The sequence below is a fragment of the Lepidochelys kempii genome, chromosome 16 (genome assembly GCF_965140285.1).
Source record: "Lepidochelys kempii isolate rLepKem1 chromosome 16, rLepKem1.hap1, whole genome shotgun sequence".
Classification (NCBI taxonomy): Eukaryota; Metazoa; Chordata; order Testudines; family Cheloniidae; genus Lepidochelys; species Lepidochelys kempii.
In genome coordinates, this window is record NC_136395.1 from 14,878,661 (window position 1) to 14,895,348 (window position 16,688).

Sequence of the window (16,688 nt, forward strand, 5' to 3'; positions counted from 1 at the left end):
TGGCAAGAGGAAGATCATGGCATTCATCCAGTGGTGAAAATCTAGGGAAGAGAGAGGCAGTTTTGTGAGCAGACGTGAGAAAGATCAGCCTCAGTCAGATGGAGGAAGAAAGGGAAGCAAAGAGTGGCAGGGAGAATGTTCTCCAGGTCTCGGGTTTCCATGCTAGCCTATATTTGAATAAAAAACACTCCTCAAAATTGTTTCTCATTCCCCATGAAAAGCAGCCAACAGCTGCCTGCTTTTCAGGTACTTGGAAAGCAACTGATCCTCAGGTTTCAGAGTAGCAGCCATGTTAGTCTGTATTCGATGCATCCGATGAAATGAGCTGTAGCTCACGAAAGCTTATGCTCATATAAATTTGTTAGTCTCTAAAGTGCCACGAGTCCTCCTTTTCTTTTAACTGATCTTCAGTTCTTTATTAAAGATAGGCCCAAATCCAAACATCACTCGAGAACCTCAGAGACAGCCCTTAGTATTATTTCTCTAGGGTAGCACCTCCAATGCACTCAGCGCGTCTGATGTGCTCAAGTAGAAGGTTGGAGCCTAAGGAAAGACAAACAGACAGAGCACAGAGGAAAGGGCATTGTAACAGGCCAATGACACACAAGTCAGCTCAATTCACTGTAGGCAGTGTAGCAGAAGTGGGTCTTTAAGAGGAACGTAAATGTGGGTAGGAAAACGCGGATCAGCTCGGAGGGGGTCATTCGATGTAAAGGAGAGGGGTTTGTGGAAGAAGGAACTGAAGGGATTGTGCAAGAAACTGATAAATATGTAGGCCAAAGCAGCTGAGAGGTTGCGGAGCCCAAACAAAGCTTGATAAAGGAAGATGAGTAAGTTGAGACAAAGGAGTTATGTAGCGCTTTCGTGACAAGGGGTAAAATTTTCAAAATGCAGCTAAGTGCCTATAAGTCCCAGTGGCATTTAGGAGCTTTGAAAATTTGATGCAAGAAGCTTAAGTCTGATGCAATAGTGGGTGAGATTCTATAAAATGTTGACAGGTTTCAGAGTGGTAGCTGTGTTCTTTTTGCTGATACAAACTAACAAGGAGTACTTGTGGCAGCAGTGTTCAGCTGGATCCAAACTCAAACTCAGATCCATCTCTCTTGCCTTACAATGCTGCTTTTTGTGTTAGTCCAGATTTATAAAGTGCTGTGCATGTTAAAATATTACATTGTAGCACCCCCTGTGAGGTGGGAAAGTGTTATTATCCCTCATCTACCGATGGGGAAACTAAGACAGGTTCACATAGCTTGCCTGAGGTCACAAAGGGAGCCTATGGCTGAGTCAGAGATCCAGACCGGAGCAGTTCCTGGTTCCAAGTCCCATACTTATCCCACCCTGCCTTCCCCTTTACGTATTGTACACCGCACTTTTCCCCAAAGCACAAACCTCAAGGACACAGTCAAAGGCAAACTAGAGGTGGGGACCCAATCAGGGCCATGAGGTGTCAGGATGAGTAGGGAAACAGAGCTGCAAATGCCCTCAATGGCCCCAGTCCCGAAACATCTCTTGTTTACAAGACAGCTGTTTGGAAGTACTGTACTCCTTCCAGGATTTTATAACCCTCTATGGGATTTGCCTTAGTCTCTTGTTTGTGAGCAAAGTCTATTAGCTAATCTTTCATTCTAACATGGACACAATCGATCTGGCTGCTTTCGGCTGCACCTTTTCAGTTTGGATAGAGTATTCCCAGCAACAAAACAGCACAGATAGTAGTATTCTAAATGTGGTTACACAGGTCACTTACTGTCAGGATACCTTGCTTTGCCTGATACCCCACATTTCAATGTACCAAGATCTGCTTCATTTATGCAAATAATGCTGCGTATCCACAATCACTTCAGGTACCTTTCCCGATAGGTGCTCAAAGAATTATTATTTTCCCCTATGCTCAAAATGTACATGTTGCAAAATTCAGATATGGAACCAGATTCTGAACACCCAAAATTTGGTGGTACTGAGCTAGAGATCCGGTTAGAACCATTGCAAAAGTGGAGACAGTTTCTGAAACCTGGATCTGGGTTCAGATTTCAAATAACCTCAAAATTCCAGGGATGTCTGGATTTAGGGTTTTGGACTGAGGTGTAGGTAGCAATCAATCCATTTTCTATGTAGCAAACCATTGCATTCAATAGGTCTGTCTCCCTGTTCATCTGGGGTTGGGCCCGAGCCAGGCTCTGAAAGGGAATCAAGATGGGGGATTTATACAGTGAGACACATTCTGATCTTTCTCTCATGAAGATTTTGCATTTGTTCTCTCTGGTTTGTTCATCTGATACAAATAAATCTTCTGGATTGAAAAATATTTTGCTCTCTGTGTATGGAAAACAAAAACCTTGACTATAATGAACTAAATGACCTGCCTAGCCACTCCCAAGATCGGAATCATCAATGCCTCCCCCTATCACCCCCCTCACACAAAGAGCTAAGCCCCTGAAAAATCCTGAGATTCACTTAAAGATAGTAACTTTAAAAAAAATTGGGGACTCTTTATTTGCTTCCCTTGTTGGAGCCTTGAGAGGTCAAATTTTCAAGCTTTTCTCCACAACCTTGAGGGCTAGAAACTTACTTTTCTTATAAATGAAAGCTGAGGTTCTGATATTATCACATGACTTCAGGAGCTGAGACTCGGGGAAAAAGCCACATCACATATCACGAAACTAGTGATAAAAGTCACAAGAGTTGACAACACTGCACCTACTGTTGAAACAGCTGTAAACTGATGTGTGGAAGGAAAAAATACATTGCTAATAAAATAATAGTAACAGCACTTAAATAGCACTTCACATCTTGACAGAGCCAAACAAACATTAGGCCTGATTTTCCTCCCATTTACACTAATCTGACACCAGCGTAACTCTATTCATTCCAATGGAGTTGCTCCTTATTTAAACCAGATGAGAATCCAGCCCACCAGCTTCCAACAAAATGTTATTCTCCCCATTATGGGTTGCAATAGTAGTGTTGAGAGTAAATGCAGCCTTGATAAAACGGGGTCCATTTCTGTAGTCAGCCATGTGATGGCCATTGATTGTAATGGTAGTTGTGTGGTTAAAACCACACATGACTGTTTGAAAATGAATCTCTGCCCCTACAGGATTCCCAGTGACACTTCATAGACTGGAACAGTACTAAAAATATATGGATTAACTAGGGTGCAGGCTGATGGCTGTGCCTACCACATATACCAACTTCGCAAATCAAACAGGCTTTTCCATATGAAATCAGGTATATGCCTCGGATTAAAATGAACTATGTTGCACACACAAAAAGGAAGCCACTCTCCTGGTTCATGTATTCCGGACTTGGTGGCCTAAACCCATTACATCTGTTACTGTACATTAAACCCTCCATGAATCAAACTCAAACTGCCTTTACTAACGAACAACATGCAAGAGTGAGTGTAACCTGTCCACAGAGGTGTTTCTAAGGTGCCTATCATTGCGGTATTAAAGGCACCAAAGATGAATAATGTGGACATCAACTGGCTGTAGCTATTAATAATAATTAGCATTTACCAACTTCTAAGAGCTTCACAAGCATGATTAACAAATTGTCTTTCCATCCCTGCAGTAGATAAGGAAAGTATTGTTGTTCCCATTTTACAGATGAGGAAACTGAAGTACAGACAGGTGTAGTAACTTGCCCCGGGGCAGGGAGGGGAGGTCAGAGGCAGCACTGGGATTAGACTCAAGAATTCCTGACTCCCAGTCCTTAACTGAAACCACCCATCCCAGCAAACATGCAAGAATCATACATGGAACATGGAAGAATCATGCACAGAACATGGAAGAGTGAGGATCCTCATTAAATTTTGAGCTTTCCTTTCACGTCTTGCATCATCTATGCAGGATACTTGTACTTTTGTCTATATGGAAACTAGACAGCTCCGCTCACTGTCTCAATAAAGCATGAAATCAAGAGGCCCTGGTTCTCTTAGCCTTAAAAGGTGAGGGGTTTGGATATAATTCCAAGATACTGCTGCTAGAAGTACTGTCCTTGTGGAGGCTGCGTAATAGAGGAGTACTTTCTGGTACTGCATTACCTGTTTTGGAGGTGATACACTACAGTACTTCCAGACATGACCATAAACATTTTTGGGTGGTGGCTATAATGGCTGCTCCTAATATAAGTCATCTTCTCTCCCAACAGATTTCAATCAGTTAGCAGAGAAACACTAGGCATAAAATCAGTTGGAGAATATTTACTTTATATGACTCAACAACCTGTCTATTCACTCTCAATACTTCAGGCCCTCAGGTTCAAACTACATATTCTGGAAACTGCAACTCACTCAATTAGTTTGTTGACAGAGCAGATGAAGTTTAATCATTGTACAACTGAGAAGGTTGCTTTTGCTCTGAGAAAATACAACCTGCTCCTAGTCTTATCTATCATTTCCAACCTTAAACCATCCTGTATCTTCAAAAGGAAATAAAGACACAAAACGCAACAGAAACAAAAGGGTGTGGGTGGGAAAGGGGAAGAATCCAGGTTTCCCACAAACCGCATTTCTAGCCATGAAAGAAAAGTTGGCTGAAATCATCTGCTCAAAAGGACACTGACTGCTGAAGTGGTAAAAAGGAGCAGCAAAATACCATCCAGTTTCACATCCTTGTCCGGAATTTAACATTGTTTCTTCAAAAATATCTTCAGTGTTGGTGTATTTATAAGTGTCTGTCTGTAAAAACAGTCTTCGTTTCTGAAATTATAGGGACAAATTCTCTGCGAGAGTAAATGGGAACAGCTCTATTGACTTCAGCGGAGTTTTGTCTACTTTCATTAGGAGAAAACTGAGTTTCCAACACATGTGGATGAGAACACAAAAGCTCTGGAGAGGGGTGTATGCTCCACCTCGCTAATTCTCCATATCACTTCAAATCTCAGCTGAAAACAGCTTTTCTCCCTGGCCTCTGCTGCTTCATATCTCACCCTTTCCCATAATGGCTCTTTAAGGCATTTTGGGGATATAGATGTATGGAAGAGCCAATACAAAAATAAGGTTCAGATACTCAACTGGTATAACTGGGTATAGCTCCACTGAATTCAACTGAAGCAGAATCAGCCCTAGAGTTGATTATGACTACGTTGTGATACTTCCCAGAATGGAAAAAAGCTGAAGGCCTTTTTAACTCACATGAAAAATCAGGCATTGCATTTGCACAGGCTCCTCCCAAAGTCTTGGCAAATACTCATCATTTACATATCCCTTTCCCTCCTCCCCAATATACAGAATTTAGACAGCATCCACATAAACAAGTACCACAAATCCCAGCCTACGTAAATTTCCTGTCACCGGCGTGTGGATAGAATCTCTTACTCTTATGACTCAACTTGCCTTTTAGGGGCTGGCCAGGGAGCACAATGCCTTACAGTGGGCGCACACTGGTTGCTACATCCCTTAAAGGTGTAGTGTGGTCTCCCTTCTGAACCTGCCCAGTTCTGCTGGCTAGGGTGGAAGGATGATCATGCCCTCCTCCACATTCTTCCCTGCCCCTTTAAAGGTGCTGCTGCTCTAGCTAGGAGCTATTCTTGTGCCGAGCATCTTCTCCTGGGCCCCTGCACAAGTGACTCAAGATGGAGGAGAAGGTGTCTTGTGCCCTCTCCATCCCTTGCACACTCAGGGATCAATCATCATCATCTGTACTTGTGATTATACCAAAGACACTTCTTCCATGTATTCTCCTACAAGCAGCCCAGGTTCCCCCCCCCCGGCCATATATATCTATAAATACCTATAGATATACAGGTTTCAGAGTAGCAGCCGTGTTAGTCTGTATTCGCAAAAAGAAAAGGAGTACTTGTGGCACCTTAGAGACTAACAAATTTATTTGAGCATAAGCTTTCGTGAGCTACAGCTCACTTCATCGGATGCATTCAGTAGATAGATAAACAGGTGTGTCACGGGTGTTGTATAGATTTTACCCCATCCCCCATTATGGCTAACATGCCCCCTTTATCAACACAACATGAATCCAACCCTGCTCCCTTTGAAGCCAATGGGAATTTTGTCATCAAGGTCAAAGGGAGCAGAATTGGAGCCTAGTGCATCTTTATTTGTACTATTTGTGCTAGAAACCATTGCTTGAAGGCATCACAAACAATTACCCCCTCCTCTCCATGTACAATTCAGAATATAAAAGGCTCTACAAATAAGTTTCTTTTAAATGAAACTCCTCCTTGTTGGCTCCTTGATCAATAGAAAAATCTGATCTTTGCTTGTACAAGCATTATTTAATATAGGGGCATGGAACCCTGCTACTATTCAATCCAATTTCTAAATTCCCATTGACTTCAATGGGAGCACGATCAACCCCATAATAAGGGTTAGTATGTGTACATAACAAAATTCCACATTTGCTTTCTCACCCTCACATCCATTTATAAAAACCAGAGGTGAAATACTGGGTATATTCTAGCTCAATAAAACTAATTTTTTTGTATTTGCATGAGCAGTGTTGCCAAAGTGTAATAAAAAGGTAAAAACAGCAGGTGTCTGTCAAGGTAGATACCGGACATCAGGCATCTGCCTAGCATAAAGCTTCCCACTCTCGTCTGTGGTTTTATCCTGTGTCCATTTGTCATTACCGTCCATATGTCATCAACACAGACGTGCAGGAGAAATAGCCGTGAATGAAAAGCTAAAAGCCTCCACCCTCTGTTAATGTGCAACTGATCAAGTTTACACCTGCCCCTTGCTTATCTTTAAACCAAACTTTATGTGGCCTGATCCTGAAAATCCCTCTGCGGGGTCTTCTATTTTAAATGCCACGAATGACCCAAATGTACCACAAGGAAAAAAAAAAAAAAAAAAAAGACAACCAGCGCCGCAGGGAGGTGAGAAAACCAGCGGAACGACAAAAAAGAAAAACGACCCTTTGCTGACCACGGCTCAACATCAGATGATCGCCCAGGCTTTCCTGGAGGGGGAGGCGGGGTGGGGGAAGTGGAAGCAAACATTTTTCTCCTGGCCTGTCTACATCTGCCCCCATCAGCAGAAGCGTCCATCGTCCCCAGCAGCTGGGGGACAGGGAGGCACCGGGGCTGTTTCCCTCTGGCGCTGGCTCAACATTCAGGAGCCTCAGGCATCACTGCGCACCCTGAGCATCGTCCTCATCGGCCCCTTCCCAGCTCAAGCCCGCGGCTCCCTGGATGGTCCCCCCCGCGCGGGGCAAAAGAGGCAGCAGGGCGGGGCGGGGACTCACCTTGGCTGCCGCCGGTGGCCACGTCCTCCTGCTCGGCAGGTGGGGACGGGACTGCCGCGGGGAGGCCGGTGCTGGGCCACTGGCTGGGCCGGGGAGAACCTGCCGCCACCGGGGAGGCTGCCGTGCCGGGGCCGGGCTGGGCTCCCGGCGGCGCCAGGCTCGCCCGCTCCGGCGCCAGGCTCGCCCGCTCCGGCGCCAGGCTCGCCCGCTCCGGCGCCAGGCTCGCCCGCTCCGGGGCTCCCGGCCGCGCTCGCCCCGCGGCGGCGCTGGGCTGGGGGCTGCCCAGGGTGGCGGCGAAGGTGGGCTGAGGCGCGGCGGCCTCGGGGCTGAGCTCGTTCCCCGCCTCGGCGCCCGGGGCCGGGCTGGGTCCCCGCGGCAGCGAGCCGGCGGCCAGGGCGGCCACCAGCCAGAGCAGGGCGAGCCGCGCCGGGCTCCGCGGGACCCTCATGGCGCCGCGCAGCGCTGCCCCATCCGCGCCGCCCGCCCGCCCGCGTGCGATGCGCGCTGCCCGGCCGCCGGCCGCCGCACCATCCCTCCGCGGCTCGCTGTGACAGCCGGCCGCGAGCCCGGCCTGCCCCTGCCCCCGCCCCCTCGCGCCTCGCGCCGGCGAGGGAGCGCCCAGCCAATCGCCCGCCGGGCCCGGCCCCGTGACGGCGGGCGTGGGGCGCCGCCCCGCCAATGGCCGACGGGCTGGGGCGCCGGGGGGCGGGGCCGGGCGGCATTGTGCGTTGCCGGAGTGACACGGGCGGCCGCGGGGCGCGCCCGGCCCCGCAGGCTGCGGCTAACAAAGGAGCCGCCTCCGCGTGCCCCCGGCGGGGGGGGCTTCTTTGGGGCCGTGGGCTGCGGGCCCGGCCGTGAACCTGGAGCGGGAGTTTCCCCTTCGTTGTTCTTGGGGGTTTTTTTGGTTTTTGTTTTTTTTTAAATAAAATTCCCGCTGGTGTTTTGGCAAAACCGGGGAAGGTGCCGGGCTTGCACGGGGAGACCAAAAGCCCTTGCAGCGTGTCCTGCGCCAAGCGCTGGTCTGGGCTTGAACAACAGCCTCCCGCGTGGTCTCCCAGCCGCCTTCTGCTGACAGCTGAAATGCAGCCGCCTCTGGGGTGGAGCGTGCCAGCTGTTCCGCTCCGGCGGCGGGGTCACACAACAGGCTCTGGCGTTGCGAAGGGGGCTTGTGGTTCCTGAGCGTCAGAAGGGGCTTGTGGTTACGGCCCTCGATGGCTGTTCTGGGGATTGGGGTGCAGTTCTCCGCGCTAACGCAGAGTTGCTGTCGTCTTGCACAAAGCTCTTAATCTTTGTGCTTCATTCTCTCCCTCCCCCCCCCACGGTGAAACTGGGATAATAATGCTCTCTTTCTCCCGCTCTTTCTTTGTGCTGCTTATAAAACCGCAAGCTCTTCAGGGTCTGGGACTATTTACAGTGTTAACCAATAATAGCCACTTAGAAACCAGCCCTTGAGGCTGAGGATGCCTTGAAATGAGCATCAAGGTTGACAAAACACTGGCCACGGATTGTGATTCAGGGTATTGGAAAGAGATAGTCGGAAGTGACCTTGGTGAGAGTGTACTATCATGGAGAACTATTGACACCACAGTGAGCAAAAAACAACAACAATGACATGGTTATTAGTTATTTATTGAGCACCCAGAGCGAGGTCACTGCTTTGCAAACATAAAAGGGAGACAGGGCCCTGCTCCTAAGAGCTACAGGCAGCCTTGCTCTGTTTTGACATTAATGAAGAAAAATATCACTGTGATAAACACAAAGGCACGTGTGCCCAAGTGACTGTGGGCTGCTGTGTGTTTACATGCCAGACACATGCTGATTACAGTGGGAGAGGCATGCCCATAAATACTGCACGAGTAACCTTAAGGGGGAATGCAGGAGTAGCCCACCCTTTCTGCAGCCTACCAGGGAAAAGCTCTGCTAACAAGGTAGGACAGGACATCATGTACCACTGGGGACTCTCCAGGGCTAGAAGCAATGCAGATGTTTGCCATGTGTTTAGGTATTGTTTATAAACACTAGGCTGCATTCAAAAAAAAAAAAGTGCGATGCTGGAAAATGCATCCTTGTCACCCTTTCCTATTGATGATCCTGTCTGTCTGTGTCATGCGTCCTCATGATTATTTACATAGCACCAAGGTGCACCAGGCACTTTACAAATAAGTAAGGAGACAACATCCCCACCCTGAGGATCTTAAAGAGACAACAGACAGAAAAGAGAGATTGGGGAACTGGATGTGAAAAATATGACAGGGTGAGTAGGGATGTTAGACATATATGCTGTGGTTCCAGATTTGGTTGTCTGTGCTCTCTCTCAAGCAGGAAAGCATCGTAAGGCACCCAGGGATGCAGGGCGAGCAGCGACACAGCCCCTCATCCGTCTGGATTTGAACCCTCCTAATGTGCCATAGGGATGTTATGTGGTTTCACATTTAGTTGTCTGTACACACTCTCCCCCCAAAATGTGCTCACCGTGGCTTTGTGGGATTAATAGGACGCCTGGACAAAGTGAGTTTTGAGTAAGGATTTGAGGGCCTGGTCCAAAGCCCTCTGAAGTCAATAAGACTCCTAGTATTGACTTCAATGGGGTTTGGATCAGGCAATGAAAGAGGAGAGGACTGGGTGGAGAGATTGGGAGGTGGTTACAGGCATACAAGACTGCATGGAAAAAAGTCAGAGACCAGAGCAAGAGGAGGAAATGAAGGTGGCTGTTAGCTCTGTATCCCTGTCAAAAATGACTATCGATCTGAAAGGAAATTTGTATTGTGCTGTTCATTTTATTGAAGGCAGCAGATTTTGACAGGTGCCTCTGCAGCGTTAGACATTCCTTCCCCTCCCTTACTCAGAACAAAGCCTAGATAATAACTCCCTTTCTAATTCAACACTTGTCTACACAAGGAAATTGACTGGCATAGCTATTCCAGAAAACATCATCATCATCAAAGCAAATCCCAAGGGACATAGACTCCCTGCAGATCAAGCACCATATGGATTGATCTCTAGCTATTATGTTAATAGCTATTCTGGAATAGCTCTCTGTGTGGACACTCACAAAGCAGAGTAATTATTCCAGAATAAAATCACTTTTATTCTGGATCAGTGTCTACATGGGGAGGTATTCCAGAACAACTAAATTATATCAGATTAGCGATTCCAGAATAGTTATTCCAGAATGGTTATGCTGGCCAATTGCCTCCAGGTAAACAAGCTGGTCTTCATTGAAAGTTTTGCATGTTCCCACAGAACGTTTGGAATCCATCAAATCAGCACTTTCCGATAGAAAACCATTCCATTGGAAACATTTCTACCAGCTGTAGCTCTAACCCACTCCCAAGCCCCAAACCACCCAAGCCCACCTCCCATGCCTCGATGACAAGTACAAAAGTTAATTTTGACACCCAACAAAATACGTGTGTGATGGGTTGGGTCACAGAAACCCCTTTGGGACTGCCACCTGATGTGTTGAGACTACTGATTTCCCTGCCAGCTTGAGACTTCAGTACCCTGTCTTGTTGAGCCAGACACGCTAGCCTGCTGCAAACACAGACCTGGGTCTGAACCACATCCCCCAAAAGCTGCAGACTTAACTGAAAATGGCTTAGAAAGTGTTCCTGTCTCTAGCACCCAGACACCCAGCTCTCAATGGGATCCAAACCCCAAATAAATCCATTTTACTCTGTATAAAGCTTATACAGGGTAAACTCATAAATTGTCCGCCCTCTACAACACTGATAGAGAGATATGCACAGCTGTTTGTTCTCCCAGGAATTAATTACTTACTCTGGGTTAATTTATAAGCAAAAGTGATTTTATTAAATATAAAAAGTAGGATTTACGTGGTTCCAAGTAATAACAGACAAAACAAAGTAAATTACCAAGCAAAATAAAACAAAAACACGCAAGTCTAAGCCTAATACAGTAAGAAACTGATTACAGATGAAACCTCACTCTCAGAGATGTTCCAATAAGCTTCTTTCAAAGATTAGACTCCTTTCTAGTCTGGGCCCAATCCTTTCCCCTGTACAGTCCTTGTTCCAGCTCAGGTGGTAGCTAGGGGATTTCTCATGACTGGAGCCCCCTTTGCTCTGTTCCACCCCCTTATATACCGTTGGCACAAGGCGGGAATCCTTTGTCCCTCTCTGGGTTCCCACCCTCCTTCTGAATGGAAAAGCACCAGGTTAAAGATGGATTCCAGTTCAAGTGACATGATCATATGTCACTGTAAGACTTCATTTCCCACTTGCCAGCACACAGGTATACAGGAAGACTTACTAGTAAACAGAGCCATCTACAGTCAATTGTCCTGGTTAATGGGAGCCATCAAGATTCCAAGCCACCATTAATGGCCCACACTTTGCATAATTACAATAGGACCGCAGAGTTATATTTCATATTTCTAGTTTCAGATACAAGAATGATACATTTATACAAACTGGATGACCACATTCAGTAGATTATAAGCTTTGTAATGATACCTTACAAGATACCTTTTGCATGAAGCATATTCCAGTTACATTATATTCACGCTCATGAGCATATTTTCATAAAATCATGTAGAGTGCAACATCACAACATGATACGAAAACATTTTTGTAAATCAATGTTAATTGCAAAGCAAGAAAAATGAATCCTCTCTGTGGAGTTAGTTTTCAAAGCACCAAGCAGCATTTTGCAGCACAACTCTCATTATGTCTATGAGTATTAAGCAGTGTGTGACATTACAGTGCCCTCTTAGATCCCAGAAATGACTGTAATGCAGACATCTACAAATGTGACTAAAGAGCAAGGCTCACAGCCAGCCTTGTGAATGTAGGTATCAGTGTGTGGTTTTGCTCCTTAAAAAGCACACTCCATAAACACACATTCATTTTAAGCACTTCAAAATCATCCTCTGGAGAAAGTTGCTGTACAGATGCAAAGCATTAGTATTCTCTCCCTTCCATGTTTTCTCCATACAGACAGCCTCTCCTACTGCATGAATATGAAGAGCAACATTCTGGCTGCTGCTGTTGTAATGATCCCTTTGTCCTTAATTGGAGAGACTGTACCTGTGGGAGTAACCAGAGTTGTTCAGAAATCGCTCCCTGGCCACACTGAGATGCCCTCTATTGTTACCTTTAGTCTCTGTGTTAACAGTCTGTGGGTTTAAAAGGAGATTAAGTTGTTTAGGCCCCACTTTTTGATGAGTATTGTTAACAATAATAATTGTTAATAATTTTTAAAATATAATTTACAAAAGATTTTTTGTTCACATTTAGATGTTCCCCTGCAGCATTTGCAACCCAATCATCACAGCTTTGTGCTAGTGCGTATAAATCAGAATGGGAAACTAACTAGGGGTAGATCTGAAACATAAGCAAAAGGCTTGACGCTGTTTTTGCTCTTGGAGACTAATGAAATGCAAAAAGTAAACAGCATTAGTGCTGAAATGTTTTAATGATCCGAGGTAGTGCTAGTAATATATTATAAAAACAGACAGACAGACACACAGACAGATATGTTTTTAACTTGCCATGGGCATCCCTTAAATAAAACACCTTCTCTAGCGTTGATACTCAGACTGAGGCTCGCAAGCCACAAGTGGCTCTTTAACGTGTTTCCTGCAGCTCTTTGCAGCACATGATATTAAAACAAGGTGTGATTTCATTATTAACCAATCTAAGTTATTAACCAATCAGGATGCTTTTACTATGTTATTAACCTACTGTAGTTGATAAAATAATAATACATGAGCAGTCATTTTGCTGTGACAATATCTATCTATTTACTAAATATTTTCTGTTATACTGTTTAAATATGAATATATAGTACTACAATAAATTAAACAATGAACTCACACTACTGTGGCTCTTTTGGGTAATGTTGGCTCGCTAATTTGGCTCCTGAACCCCTGAGGTCTGAGTATCACTATTCTATAGGTTCACTCTGAAACTATATCCCTTATCTCAGCTAAGGCCCTATCTATGCTCGAAAAAAGTGGAACCCAGTGAATTAAAATTCCAGCTCAGAGGGTTTCCTGGGGCTTGTCTCCATTAGGGTTGCCAACCTGGTAATATTTAAAAACCGAACACTCCAGCAGAAGTGCTGCAACCTCCCCTGCTGCACCTCTTCCCCTGGAGGCCGCACCCCTACCCTGCCTATACTGACAAAGCCCTGCCCTTGCCCCGCCTATTCCCTTGAGCCTCCACCCCTGCCCTGCCTCTTCCCCTGAGGCCCCGCTCCTATCCACTCCTCTTCTGCCCTCCCCACATCGCTCGCTGCTTTTCCCCTCCCACCCCCCATCTCCCCACCCAGGTCAGGAGGGACTTGCCTGCGGAGCCGGGGCTGGGAGCTGCAGTCACCCAACAAAGGTAGATGGTGGCCCCAGCTGAGTAGGGGCTGGAGCGGGTGATGACCCAGTGCCTCCCTTACTTGCAGTAACTGGACGTCAGGTGTCCAGTCAGTCGATCTGACTGGACACTGCCAGGTCCCCTTTTCAACTGGAAAGTCCGATCGAAAACCGGACACCTAGCCACCCTTGTCTACACTATGGTTTCAGCCATCAGGTAGCTATACACCAGTGTAAACTGCTAGCGTCTACACTGCAACAGGGTCAAAAATATTTGCACCAGTGCAGTCCAGTGGGTTTGAAATGAGGGCAACAAGTCTCATTATTGCAAGTCACTTTTTACATTAGTGCAGCATATCTGACCCAGGAGTTTACCCCAGCTGCGCTACTTTGGTGTGGCTACACTGAAAAACCCCAAGGTAAACAAGCCCTCCGTCCAGTGCAAAGGATGCTCTCCTGTTGCAAACCACCGCGGAGGAAAACTGTACACAAAATGGATCCCTCCCAGTTTCACTAAGGCCTGATCTTGCAGGCATTTCTGTTTCTCATTTGAAACTCACATGGATGGTTTACTCACATGGATGGTCAAAGGAGCGACTCACATGAGTAGAGTTACTCATGTGTCTAAGTGTTTGTAGGAGCAGGCTTACGAAAGCAGAGACCATGCAGCACACCTCTGCGGTGAGGGTACCACCGCAGGGAGCTGAGCTGAGGCTTTGTGCTCCTTTAGTGATTACCATATTCACTCGCCCCAGGCACACAGGGAATATCATGCAGCATATTTCTGGCAGAAATGAAACAATTACTCCAGAACAGCAGTGATGTTGCTTTACAAGTCACTTGACTCACGACTTCCCATGTCATGGGAGACATGAAAAATCCTGCCTCACCATAGAGCAGCCACTAATTTAGATGCTTTTTCTTCAGATCACTGCAAAGCCTTGAGATAGTGGAGTTGTGCACAACCTGAGCTCTGTGTTCTGGGGATCACCATGGCGGTAGCTGGGGAAGGAATCTCCCTTTTCTGTGACTGCAGAGACGCTTGGCAGCCTCAGATTTGCAGTAGCCTGCATGGTCTTGCCACTCCCCTTCTTGCAGCTTGTCAGACAGCAGCACAAGTGCTGGCCAGCTAGCCAGACCTAAATATAGAGACCAAAGCAGCAGCCAGCTACCCTCCGAATGTGAATGTAAACAAATACAGGAGGAAGGCCAGGGAGAGCTGCAATCCCCTTGTAATTTCCAAATAAACACAATGATCAGTTTGCTGTCCAGCAAGATTCTCCCAGGAGCACTTTTCCTGCAGCCTCTGCTGCTGGAGTTGTAGGGGATGGCTTAGCGGTCCCTGTTACCATTGCAGTTGTTTTCACTAGTACAAATTCATCTTTCTGAGGTAGAAGAATTGAATGCTATGCAGTTTGCTTTGGGAGAAATGGATGAAACCTTTGCTGCTAAGTGTCCATATTAATTTAAAACATCTCTTGACCCTTTCCACAAGAGTAGCGTATTACCCAGAATTTCTCCTTCTTTGCTGACTTTGCACCTGGAACTGCTCTCTAACAAAGAGGTAGATGCATTTCAGTCATATTATATGCTCTGCATGTAGGCCCTGATCCTGCAAACTCTTAATCAGGTGCTTAACTTTAAGCATGTTAAATTTATACAAGAGCAACGTTAAGTGTGTGCATACAAGCTTGCAGGATCAGAGCTATAGTTTGTAAACTACTTTTTGCATAAAAGAGCTATTATAAATATAAAATACTGTAATAAAGTGCCTCCTGAATGTGTCTATTACAGCTCTCTACTGGATAGGATCAGAACTGGTTAACTGTGGGCTGTAGATGCTATACTCCTAACTAGAACTGAACGGAAATTCCAGTTTCTTACCTGCAGGAAATATTGACAATTTGAAATTTGTTTTTGTTCTGAATAGAAATTAAAAGCCAAACTTTTGAAATTTCCTGCAAAAGGAAAACTCTGAAAATGTCTGATTCGCAACTATTTAAAAGTTTGCTTTTGATAATGTTGAATTGCTAGGTTTCAATAATGCCAAAACAAATACAATATTCCATAATATAAATTGAAAGTAAAACCAATAGGAACAGAAACAATAAAGTCAAAACTAAACATTTTTACTTTATCCAAATAAAACATTTCAGCATTATCAAAACAAAACTAGAAAGATTCATGTAAACTTTTTCCTGCCTTAACTTTCATTGAAATTGACACATTCCTGCAAAACAGATTTCAGTTAAACTTCACTTTCCATCAACTGTTCCATTGACAATTTTCCAGCCAGTTGTCCTGCTAACAGAGATGCTTTTTCGCTGAGCTAGTCTCACTGTCCCCATGGAGTTCAGAGTGGCTGTGATGAACAGCATAGTATTCCTTGGTGGCCTTGCCTTTGTTATAATATTATTTTCCATGCTTTCCTGATCTACCATCTCTCTGTGGCTTCCCTTCTGTAAAGGGTAACTTTTGAGGCCCCTGAGCTGCTGGTTGCAGCTGAGAGTACAGGCCCCTGGGGAACAGATTGTGCAGCGTCGGGTAGCAGCTCTGTTCCTTGGGTTCGCAATGGTGCCCAGTTTCCCCAGGTGTGGTGAAGCTTCTGTCTTCAAATCCTGCGTGCCGCCGTGACCACAGTGAATCGCTGCCCTGTGCCGTGTTTCTGAGAAGTCGGATGTAAATGATGTGCCAGGCACACCCACATCTCCTTTGTGAGGAGTGGGGACAATGCAGCAGGAGCCCAATGTCCTTCTGAGTCAGTGTAGTCCAAGCAGGAGTGAAAGTAAGCAGGTAAAAAGTGGCCACCGGTACCGGCCTGTACTCAGCTGACGTTAAAGTGTTGCCAAGCCAAAGGACCTCATCCTTGCCCCTCTTTCCCCCCCCCCCCCCCCGGGGCCGCAGACTTGGTGGGGGGGGAAAGGAGCAGCTACCCTGGGCCCTTTAAATCGCTACTGGAGCCCCGGGCGGTGCAGGCCAGGCAGTGTGGATAGGCTGTGTGGAATGTTACTTTCACCCATGAGTCCAAGGTTGATGAAGAGGACAACTCTGACCTCTCTGATTCCTTGCTTGTACCCGATGTCCTGGCCAGTCAGCTGGACTTTTTTAGACTTTTTTAGCTAGCACTAAGGGGAAACTTTTTTAGATTTTTTAGA

The 16,688-nt window shown here is 46.1% G+C and overlaps 1 protein-coding gene across 1 annotated transcript in view; it reads right to left on the bottom strand.

Annotated features, from left to right (window-relative positions):
* Positions 1-7,653, bottom strand: part of MEGF9 (multiple EGF like domains 9) — an 81,099-nt gene extending 73,446 nt beyond the window's left edge. The window contains exon 1 of the mRNA XM_073314811.2: positions 7,206-7,653. Within this exon, the coding sequence (XP_073170912.2) occupies positions 7,206-7,653 (448 nt within the window). The remainder of the gene's footprint in view (positions 1-7,205) is intronic.
* Positions 7,654-16,688: the final 9,035 nt, after the last annotated feature.